General features: G+C 35.8%; 1 protein-coding gene across 1 annotated transcript in view; it reads right to left on the bottom strand.

The window, feature by feature from the left end:
* Positions 1–9,255: 9,255 nt before the first annotated feature.
* Positions 9,256–12,559, bottom strand: part of MBTPS2 (membrane bound transcription factor peptidase, site 2) — a 43,183-nt gene continuing 39,879 nt past the window's right edge. Inside the window, exons 10-11 of the mRNA XM_012784620.2 lie at positions 11,955–12,030; positions 9,256–10,028 (exon numbers count right to left, since the gene is read on the bottom strand). Coding sequence (XP_012640074.2) covers positions 9,806–10,028; positions 11,955–12,030 — 299 coding nt within the window. The 3' untranslated portion in view covers positions 9,256–9,805. The remainder of the gene's footprint in view (positions 10,029–11,954; positions 12,031–12,559) is intronic.

Raw genomic sequence — 12,559 nt, 5'->3', positions numbered from 1 at the left:
TCTGTTGGACTTGTATTTAAATTGTGTTAAGTATTTTACGCTTTGAAAATAAATCTATAAAACCAAAAAAAAAAAAAAAAAGTATTTTAAATGGGAAAAAGAGCACAGTAGACCAGCTTCTTTAAAATTGATCATTTATTGTGAATAGAAAAAACTTAAAATTTTATAAAAACTAAAATACAAATTCATAGTATCTTCATTACTTCCTTATTTTCATTATTTAAATCATGACAATAAAGATTAATGCATGTATTTGAACAAGTAATCAAGGAATGCAGTGTTTCATATTTAATTATTATGTAACTAAAACAGATGAAGATAAAATACTTTAAAATCAGGATATTTGTTCCAAAGATAGAGTTTTTTAACCTTTAAAGACTAATATTAAACAATTCACAGATAGAGGAATTAAAACTTGAAAATCTATAAAGCAAAAAAATATTTCAATTGAGAAGTTGGTGAAAACAGTACATTTAGATAATAATATATGTTAAGGATAATCTCCAGATTGCTAACCTATATTATTCAGGAATGAGAAACGCTATTTCCGTAAAAAATAAAACCACCTAAAGGAAAAAAATGATTTAAGTACTTTATTCAATCAAAACATATAAGGCATATACTCACTTTGTTGTATTACTGAACTGAAAAAGAAATGATAAATAGTTGCTTCCTATGTAAATAAGAATTATTTTTCAAATGAGAGATAATTTCATCCATTATATTTATTCTCTCCAAAGGATGTAAATTTATGCTTCTCTTTGGCTGTTATAAAATATTTTTTAAGACTAACCATCTCCTTTGGACAACTGATCAATCATTTGGAGAAAACAAAACACAAGGTAGGTTATATGTCTACTTTGCACTAACATCAAAATATATTACATGTGGGTTAAAATGTTTGAAAAAATTAAATTGTAAAATTATTATAAGAAAAATGTTTGTGAATATTTATAAAATCTTGGGGTGGGGAAGACTTCCACAATATACCACCAAAGGTGGAAAACACAAGGCAAAGATTGACAGAGCATGATATATACAAACAAAAATAAACATTATACTTAAATGAAGTTTTAATATATTCACATGTAACAAATGGTACAGCTGAGCTTATGAGGAAAAGCAGTAAGAAGACAGTGATCACTCACGTGAAAAATGGGCAGAAGATGTGGATAAACAAAAATAACACAATGTCCAATAAACACATTTTAAAATGTTCAACCTTTTTCCTAACCAAAGAAATGCAAATGAAAATGAGATGTCATTTTTGCACACTTAATAGAAAAAATTTAAATGCAACAAGGCAATATGTATACTGTATATAAAACTGTGTTCACACTTAAAGATAGAAATCTTCCCTCTAGGATTTTTATAAGAGTTTCTAGAATTATCTAAAAAATTATAGATATGCAAAAAGATTTAGTTGTAAGGCTATTACTGTTTTATTTATAATATTGCAAAATTGGAAATAATAATGGTTGATTAAATTATGGAATATTTAACACTGCAATATTATATGCCCATTGAAATAACACTAGAATATTAATAACCTAGAAAAATTCTTATAATACATTGTCAAGTTTAAACAGCAGCTTACCAGTTTATGCATAATATAATTCTAATTTTTCAATAAATAACAATTTAACTTTCATTAACATGTTTTCTATAATGAGCATGTATTTCTATTCTGGTAGGAAAGAAATTATTTTTCTATAAAGGCCAAAAAAATTACATTACTTATCTTCCTCTGTTCCAATTCTATATTCTCTAAGCAAACTCCTGATTACTAACCTCTTTTTCCTAGGTAGTTCTATGATAGAAAGGGGGTGCCCTAAACTGGAAAAGTGAACATTCTATAAACTGCAAAGTGCTACCTTCCATTGTGGATTTCTGGTGATACCTAAAGCCTAGAAAAAAAATTAGAAGCCATTAAGAGATGGAAACAGGCCAGGCATGGTGGCTCATGCCTGTAATCCTAGCACTCTGGGAGGCCGAGGCGGGTGGATTGCTCTCAAGGTCAGGAGTTTGAAACCAGCCTGAGCAAGAGCAAGACCCCGTCTCTACTATAAATAGAAATAAATTAATTGGCTAACTAAAAATATATAGAAAAAATTAGCCGGGCATGGTGGCACATGCCTGTAGTCCCAGCTACTTGGGAGGCTGAGACAGAAGGATTGCTTGAGCCCAGGAGTTGGAGGTTGCTGTGAGCTAGGCTGATGCCAGGGCACTCTAGCCCGGGCAACAGAGGGAGGCTCTATCTAAAAAACCAAAAAAACCCCAAACAAGCAAACAAACAAACAAACAAAAAACAGAGATGGAAACAAAGTGATTGAAAGGTAAGAAAAGAATGCTAGGAATAAAGTATGACAGTCAGGAACCTGTAACAGAAACTAAGGTATGGTCAAATATGTTTATAAACTCTTCGTAAAAATGTGAGCCCTGAATGATGGATAGCAATAAGAAGGTGACAACCACTGCAGGGAAATATGGGCAAAGGATGTGGATAAACAATCTACCAAAGAATACACATTTAAAAAAAGAAAGTTTAGCCTCTTTTCTAACAAGAAAAAATGCAAATTAAAATGAACGTGTAAAAAAGAGCTTATTTTGAAACAGAACGTCCCAGATCGTGCACAGAATAGATAGCTTTCTATTGTCTGATTTGGTGGCCTCAAAGACCATTCTGTCCCAAATTCTCTCCTATACCAGTTTGTCATAGGGCCTCCTTCTGAGTTAAGATACTGTTTTCATAAGACCAGATTTAAATGTTGGCTTATGTTACCATCAATGAAGACATCCATGAATACAGGTTATTTTGATTAGTTTTGGCAAGCAAAATCCTTAGCTAATAGCTTAAATATTTTAAGGTTCATTTTTTGGTTCATTTTGATTGGGGGAGGAGATGTTTACAAGGGCCAAGTCCTGGGAGATACTTTGGGCAACCAGAATCAGCCCTGAAGGCACTGGAAGTCTAGAAGGCATATGAAAAGGAAGCAAGATCTAATACCAGTAGGGACTGAGATATCAGGGCAAATTATGTCATAATTATTCTGCATTCTGAAAATAAGTAATCTTAGTTCATAATACTAACTTGAATATGCCAGGCACCATATTAAAAACTTTATATAAGCTGTTTTATTTAAAAGTCTTATAAAGGAAAATATTATTCTATGTCTATATATATATTTTTTTAGAAGATATGGTCTCGCTATGTTGGCCAGGATGGATTAGAACTCCTGGGCTCAAGTGATCCTCCCACCTCAGCCTCCAGAGTATCTGGGATTTACAGGCATGTGTTGGCTATGTATATTTTAAGGATAGTTCAGTTCATATAAAAAATAAACCTGGATTCCCTACCTCATATATTCTAGAAATTAAAGACCTCATCATGAAAGTACAACTCTAAAGCAAACGGAAGAAAATATAAGAGAATATTATTGTGACCTTGGGACAGGACAGGACTTTTTCAATAAGACTCACAAAACAAGGCCGGGCGCGGTGGCTCACGCCTGTAATCCTAGCACTTTGGGAGGCCGAGACGGGGTGGATTGCTCAAGGTCAGGAGTTCGAAACCAGCCTGAGCGAGACGCCGTCTCTACCAAAAATAGAAAGAAATTAATTGGCCGGCTAAAAATATATATATATGCAAAAAATTAGCCAGGCATGGTGGCGCATGCCTGTAGTCCCAGCTACTCGGGAGGCTGAGGCAGTAGGATTGCTGAGCCCAGGAGTTTGAGGTTGCTGTGAGCCAGGCTGACACCACGGCACTCACTCTAGCCTGGGCAACAAAGTGAGACTCTGTCTCAAAAAAAAAAAAAAAAAAAAAGACTCACAAAACACAAACAATAAATCAAGAAATTAATGGATCCTTGTTAACTAAACTAAATGGAACATACTTGTTCAACAAAAGACCTCATAAATAAAATTTATGGGTAACAAAAAAATTATTTGCAACATCTAAAATGGACAAGAGATTGATATCTAGAACTTCGGTTGTTCTGTGAACAGATAGGTATCTGGAAAGTGGGCTGTTCTGTATATTCATAAAATAAAATATTTTTGGCTTGTGGCTATGCGGTATCTGTCACAACTGCTCAACTTAGCCATGGTAGCATGAAAGCAGCCATAGACAATACATAAATGAATGAATGTATTCCAACAAAACACAAGAACACTATTTACAAAAATCATTAGTGAGTAAGATTTGACCTGCAGGCCATAATCTGTCGACCTCTAATCTAGAATATATAAGAAATTCCTTATATATTCCTATGGATCAATAGGAAAAAGTTAGGACACAACAGAAAACTGGGCAAAGGCTATCAATAAGCAATTGGCAGAATGAAAAATCCAAAGGGCTAAATGAGTATACAGATGTACAACTTTATTAATAATCTGAGAAAGCAAATTAAAATGAAATGTCATTTAAAACTCAACAGATTTGTCAGAACATGGAAGTCAGATAATTCAGGTGGTGGTAAGGGTGTGAAGAAACATGGAACCCTCATGCCTTGCTGATAAGAGTGTCAGTTATAAAAAGCCATTTTGGAGGGCAAGCTGGCAGTGCTAAGAGAAATTAAGTATGTGTTTCCACACTCCAAATAAAGGGGAGCTCTTTGATAAAGGCAGCCTTATAATATCACACATACATTATCTTTACTTTGTAATTAAATATAATATACATAATCTTTTTCTTATTTTATTATGAATGGACAAAAACACGACCCATGGACTATCAACAGTATACAGACCAGCTGTTATAAACTAGTTTCTACCAATGTATTTTAGAAATGAAGAAATCTTTATATTCTTAAATTCTTTTATAGTTTAGAGTTTCATGTCTTTAAGAGAACTGGCTTTATGGTGCCTGATTAGATTAATGGAATGCAAACTCCACATGAATTTAAGACAAAGTCAGACTTCAATTCTATACCACGGAGAGCCAATTATAGGGTTCTACTCTTAGATCCTTTTGGGTTTTCGCTCCTCTACAGTGTCAGGAGCACGTCAGTAGAAAAGTTTGAGAAGCATTCAGTTAATAAGAAGGGACAATTATTGACTACGCATCAATCCTTAGCTAAATAAAACTAAGAAATAAAGGTATTTTTTTCTCTCTTTAATGGAAAATTATACAATATAACCTGCTTGGTAATTAGAATTATAACTTCCTCTAGCCATTTTTTTCTACCTCTACCCTGAGTACAATCTATTGTAGCATTGAGTTCTGAAACAGAGGCTTTCCTTTCATTGAATTCATATGCTATGGTCTGATAAAATATACAATGGATTATTCAAATTAGTATGCCCTAAACAGCAAGAGTAGCTTACAAATGCACTGATTAAAAAGGCTAATTGTCTCAAAGAAAGTATATCCACATGTTTTGCCTGAAAAACAAATCTGTTATTCAACTCTATTACATTGCTGGTTAACATAATTTTGAAATAACTGAAACACATTTTTTTCCCTCCCAACTTTTTATCATATGTGCATTTACTTAAAAGGTTAGATTATACTGAAGCATATGCGTACTGTTGTTTGATCAGACATTAAAAGAAAAGTGGTTTACACTGAATTGCACACTTTAAAGTTTACACATAAAGGGTGAACTTTATGTTATTTAATATCTTAGTAAAGCTGTTTTAAAAAGGTGGCTTATTTCCATAGTACAGGTGCAAAAAAATAATAATAAAAAAATAAAAAGGTGGTTTAGATAATCAGTCATCTAGTCTTGTGGTTCATAATTGTAACATAATGGGATCAGGGGCAAGAAGGAGTAGAATGAGGCTAACCAATCAAAAGTTGGGCTCAATTCCCAGCCTATTTTATCTGGCTTTTAGAGAGAGAGACAGAGAGGAAGAGTATGGGAGATGAGAGGGGAGTTGTGGCTGGGCACAAGGGAGGAAGTGCTAAGGGCAAAAGGTCAAGAAGAACCAAATGTTATAGCTAAAACACTCTCTTTCAAGAATTCCTAAAAACATGGACTGACTTACAGAAGACTTCTGTCAGACACTAATGAAAAGAAACACGATAGTCCTTTCTTCATCCATAAGCCGGCAATTTCTGAAACAGTAGTGAGAGCACAGGTACCTAATTTAAAAGACTTCTTTTCAAGGCCTGAAACAACTTTTCGTATACAGATTATATGAATGAAAACTGAAGGCTGCTTTTAGAATCAAGAATTTAAAGACAACTAAGATTTTACTGTATGTAATGGGAACAATTCTGATAGAAAAGAGCATAAAGTTTTTAAAAAAGACAACACATACATGATGATAAACATAAAATGCTGGTACACATTTATTCTTTTATTGCTAAACATTAAATGCTGGCAATTATGATATCTTCAAGTTAAAGCTTAAGAATGAATTACAGCACAGTCAAAGAATTTATAGAAAAAAATACCTGTGCATAATTAGTATGTGAACATTCAATAAATACCATAGGACAAAATGATGACTGAGAGCCACAGTATTTATGAAGCACATGTTTACAACTTGCTGTTAGAACAGACAATGACCTATAAGAGCGATTATCAAAAGGTCAAGTTTAACTGCATGTCTTTTCAAACTGAGATGCTGAAAAGAATATATACATTCTTTACAGATTGTAGGTGATTTGAAAAAACTCTCAAAAATGTAAACAATGCAGAGTCAGAAAACTGAGAATAAAGTTTTACTAGAGAACAAAGTGACAACACAGAAAGAATACTTTCTTCAAATCTTCAAAAGAATTCACTTTTCTAATTGCTCTACAGAAACCAAAATGGATTCTTTCCATAAAGATGATAATACACCAGGGACACAAAGACCTTCCAAGTTATTTTTTTTTATGTTAACATATATTTACAGTAAATATTCAATAATACTTTTTACATCTTAAATAGAAACATGCTTTTCTAATCCATAAATAACCCATTCAACCATTCAACCAACTAACCATTACCCATTCAACCACATTTATTAAGTACTTATGATGTCTCATGCACTGTGCCAGGGATGCAAAGATGAATATGACATGATCCTTGCTCTAGAAGTGCCCACAATCAAGCTAAAGAAGATAACACATATTTCCTTTCTTACACAAGGAGGCCATTTCTATACAAATGGTGCTGATCGGCTCAATTTCCTAACAGAGTGATTCCAAACCCTGACCCTATGGATCAACAGACCAAGTGTTTAACAGCTAAAATAAAATGAGATTTGGGGTTTTTGGTTTTTTTTTACCCAGAAAAAGAAATTTATGGATAGGATTTCCTCTATTAACATTTTTTTTCTCAGTTTTTAAAAAACAGGCTTTGCATATAATAATATTTTCAGTAGCAACTTGCTTGGTTCATATAATTAAATTATGTAAGTATTCCATGGCATTTCCCAAGCTCTATTACTGAACAGGTTTGAGCATTACTATGCTAATATACTTTGATCCTGAATGACTGTCTACCTAAGAACAGAACAAATGCTGTATTTTGTGGGATAAACTAATAATTTGTAGGGTTTTATTACTGGTATTAACTGATGACTCAAATCATTAATAAAATGTTAAAATTATATTCAATATATAATTTTTCTTTAAGAAGGAAGACAAATTTGTAATACAATCTAAAAAGAGTTTCTTAGAAATGATTAAAAAGTTTTAGTGTTTAAAGAGCAACTCAATGGTCCGAAAAAGGTAACCCCAGGGAATACCATGTTTCCCCGAAAATAAGACAGAGTCTTATATTTATTTTTCCTCAAGAAGACACCCTAGGGCTTATTTTCAAGGGGTGTGTTATTTTCCCCTCAAAGCCTCAGCTTGCAGCACGCACAGGATGGCTGGGACCTGACAGGGGGAGCCGACCTTGTTGGTGGGGCTGCCTGCACCTTTCCGGTCACCTCTGGGATAGTAGCTGTCACCATGGGGCAGATGAGAAGGGCTGCTCATCTTTTTTACCACTCCACGACAAAATGCATGGGTTGTGCAGATGCCCTGCTTAGCCACGCCCATCACTAGGTCTTATTTTCGGGGTACGGCTTCTATTGCGCAAATGCTTAGAAATCCTGCTAGGGCTTATTTTATGGGTAGGTCTTATTTTCGGGGAAACACAGTACCTCATTTAGTGAAGAAGTTGGACACATGGCTGTTAATGAGTTATTGTCCTTTATCCCTTCTTCAGTCTGAGAGAAGCATGTATTTTTTGTAATCAAAGAAACAGCAAGGTCGTACACTTCTAAGATCACTGGGCCTGTTGGCTTCCCAAATTTCCCAGGGCTGTGTCTCCACTCTAAAAGACCTTGAACCAGGTGTGGCTCTTTCGGGCTCAAGAGTCAGTTCCCAGGCTGTGGCAAATCAACCTTTGTACTCATGTGTAGCCACTCTCACTGTACTACCAAGTCTTCCATGGACCCAAAGAGGTAGCTTAGGGGAAAGATGGAAAGCAAGGACTAGGTATTTAATCACCTGACACAGACATGGGAGACGCTGGTAAGGACAGAGTAGGGCTCAGGGTTTAAGGTCATTGCTTTTTTTTTTTTTTTTTTTTTTTTTTTTTTTTGAGACAGAGTCTCACTTTGTTGCCCAGGCTAGAGTGAGTGCCGTGGCGTCAGCCTGGCTCACAGCAACCTCAGTCTCCGGGGCTCAGCGATCCTACTGCCTCAGCCTCCCGAGTAGCTGGGACTACAGGCATGTGCCACCATGCCCGGCTAATTTTTTGTATATATATTTTTAGTTGGTCAATTAATTTATTTCTATTTTTGGTAGAGACGGGGTCTCGCTCAGGCTGGTTTCGAACTCCTGACCTTGAGCAATCCGCCCGCCTCGGCCTCCCAAAGTGCTAGGATTACAGGCGTGAGCCACCGCGCCCGGCCAAGGTCATTGCTTTTTGAAGACAGGAACCCAGGAGCTAGGCACCAGATGGCCTCAGCAGCACAAGAGAAAATGTCTGCTCTGGAAGGGTTCCCAAGCTTCAAAGCTCTATAGAGAATGGTCACCAGGACTGCTGAAGATCCTGTGATCTGTCCTGTGGCCTGTCAGAAGACCTGGCTTAGTTCTGAGGTTCAACCCTAACTGCTTCAGCTCACATGCTGCCGGTGTGAGAAACTTCCTGCAGCTCACTCTGAATGTCAAGGCCAGTGCTGCTTTATGATGGGGCAGAGACACCTTGTAAGAGGCAACTCTTGTGGGGCAAAACATGTCTCATGATATCATAGACCCTACTTCCTACTTTGTTCATTTATTTGGCATCGTTTGACAAAGATTTTCTCTTTCACATCAGCAGATTCTTTTATAAAATTTTATTAATTATAATCAGACCTCAGTTTTCAGAGTAAAAAACAATATACATTAACTTTTAAAATACTTATCAAACAAGACAAAGAACAAGAGATACACGCTAAGAAAACAGTGACCCTTCCACTTGGCTAAAGTCTGGTCTCCTTCAAATGTTGACTAATGATGCTTTTGCAAAAAGTTTTTCCCAATTAATTCCACCCAATTCTGTTCTCCTTTATACTATTTCAATATGATATGTAGTCACACAAAATGGTATTACATGAATTTGTACTTGTTTAGAAATTGTTCCACAAGCATCAGTGTATGTTCAGTCTTTAAAACTAGAGTGTAGTTAGAGACTATGCCTTTCATTTCTTCTGTTTATTCCCCACCACAGAGTTTGGGTACTCTGGATATAGGAGGAGCTCAAAGTTGTTTGGCTAAGATGTAATTTTAAGGAAACACTTTATATTTCACACCAAGTAAGGATTTCAATGGCAATGGATACCACCTAGCTGTATATTATAATTCGGAGGTTCTGTAAAATGAGGGCAAATATTACCGTGCTGTAACCATCCAGAGTCCCAGGGTCACATTGGCAGCCAAAAGTACACTGCCACCAAGCAATATGAAAAATCCTATCAGATCTTTGACATCATTGTCTCCGATCACTGAGGTAAGGGTGGCATCCAGAAAAGAGTTTAAAATCCATTGTCCATCCAAAGCAAAGCAGGGCACTGCATTAACAATAGCCAGAGCTCCTGAGAGGGAAATCAGGTACCTGGTTAAAATCAGTTAAGGAGCCAACTGTATGGGAGGGGGAGGGGGCATGTGCAATATATATAACCTTAACACTTGTACCCCCATAATACGCTAAAAAACAAAAAACCAAAAAAACCCAAAAAACAGGAGCCAACTGTGAAGTCTGAGTGGAAACCACATTTCTGTGAGTCAGAAGGTATTTTACTACGACTGAATTTGAGATTACAGTTTACATCCCTACTTTCTTTTTTTTTTAATCTTTTTTTAAATTTTTTATTTTGGCATATTATGGGGGTACAGATTTTAAGGTTTCAATAAATGCCCTTTCCCCCCCTCCCCCCACAAGTCTGAGTTTCCAGCAGGACCATCCCCCAGATGGTGCACATCTCACTCATTATGCATGTATATACCCACCCCCTCCCCCCTGCCCATACCCTATTACTGTAGTACCTATGTGTCCACTTAGGTGCTACTCAGTTAATACCAGTTTGCTGGTGAGTATATGTGGTGCTTGTTTTTCCATTCTTGGGATACTACATCCCTACTTTCTTTAAATCTCTGCCATTCCTTCTTAAATCTCTACTATTTAAAACAAATGAGTTTATATTATTTCAGAGGTCAAAAAGTTTGACTAGAAAAATAAAGGCCAACCACTTATAAACTAAACCAATCTAGAACGAATTCCTAGGAAGACTAAGTCTTTCTAATCCTTTAATAATACAAGGGAAAGAAATGTGGAAGGACTAAGAAATAAGGGAAAATTATTTTTTGATCTTTATAAAATATTACTTTGTATTAGGAAACAAAGCTTTTGGCCCTCGAACCCTACTTTATTTTACTATCATCTATAAGGTTATAGCATAAGATTCTTTGCGACAAAACTGCAGAGTCTACAAGGTACAATCTTTTTTTTTTTTTTTTTTGAGACAGAGTCTCGCTTTGTTGCCCAGGCTAGAGTGAGTGCCGTGGCGTCAGCCTAGCTCACAGCAACCTCAAACTCCTGGGCTCAAGCGATCCTTCTGTCTCAGCCTCCCAAGTAGCTGGGACTACAGGCATGTGCCACCATGCCCGGCTAATTTTTTCTCTATATATTAGTTGGCCAATTAGTTTCTTTCTATTTATAGTAGAGACGGGGTCTTGCTCTTGCTCAGGCTGGTTTCGAACTCCTGACCTCGAGCAATCCGCCCGCCTCGGCCTCCCAGAGAGCTAGGATTACAGGCGTGAGCCACCGCGCCCGGCCTACAAGGTACAATCTTGATTATGCGCAGTGTTTTTAGTAACTGCTCATTTGTTTGCCATCTCATTTTTTGGTAAATCATTGAAGAAAGAAATTAAAAAGATTTAAAAGCAACAAAAATAAAGAACCCTTCCAAAACTTTTCGTTAATTCTATATGATAGTCAATTTTTTAAAATTTCATTTTTATACGAAAACATAATATGCTAAAGACCGCATGAGATTTTGTTCTCTGAACTGCTATTTTAGTAGTAGAAAGTGGCTTGGTCTTTCTTAGGCATTCCTCCCTGGAACCAGTGGAATGGATTTACATGATTCCTGATTATGCATATAAGGGTCATCCTCCATTTGGTTAGAACTAACAGGCTAACCATGGGGCAGAATTCATCACCTCACTAGTAACTGAAACTTTCATCCTTTATAAACTTAATAAAAGGTTTTAGACCTGTAAATTTAATTCTCAATTTGTATTCTGGGTTCCTTCCTCTCCACATCTTAACCTTTCACCCTTCCTGACTAATCTTTCTCCTCTGACTTATTCCCTCCTAGTTTGTACATTCTGATCTCTTTTAACTTTAAAGTCTCTTTTTTAGCTGTTAGCAATTAAGTGACACTTGTAAGGTCTATACTTGTAATGTTCTATTCAAGGTAAAAGGGATCAAGCTCCAAGTAACACACTTTCAAAACATTTTTCACACCAGAAAGGATACTTGACAAATGTCTCCACAATCACTGGAAGATCTATGCTTAGAAAGTTGAAACGTGGGATGAAACTTGTGATGCTCACTAAAAAAGAAAAACAAGGAATAATGAATATTATTCATAACAGATAAGCAACAGCATTATGAATTTTACCACATGGTCAAAAATTGGGCTAACTAATTAAATTGAGAAAGCTCTTCCTGATTCTTTTGGAACATCTAATAAAAACAGTGAAATGAAAAAATTCATGTTCCAGTGTGTACTTATGTTTTCAGACAAGAATAAGACAAAGTGGACTATATACCAAAGACAGAGACGGACTTGAAAAAATACACTATAATTTACATCAAAAGAGTCTTTACCCTTTCAAAGAAGCACAACCTTAAAATCACACATTAACTCCAGCTACTATGCTACTTAACCTCTTTCTGGTCTTAGGTTTTTTTCTTCATTGCTAAAACAAAAATTAAGACAAGGAGATTTTTAAAGTCTCTTCTACTCTGTGGATTCCATAATTCTGTTTTTGTTCAAAATATTTTAAAACTATCCTGTAATTAGGTGGAACCCATAATTCACTTTTCTGAATCACCCCAACTGGAGACATTTCTTCATT

Source organism: Microcebus murinus, chromosome X (assembly GCF_040939455.1).
Source record: "Microcebus murinus isolate Inina chromosome X, M.murinus_Inina_mat1.0, whole genome shotgun sequence".
Lineage (NCBI taxonomy): Eukaryota > Metazoa > Chordata > Mammalia > Primates > Cheirogaleidae > Microcebus > Microcebus murinus.
The sequence above is the reverse complement of the archived record's forward strand: the minus strand, read 5'-3'. Positions and strand labels throughout refer to the sequence as shown.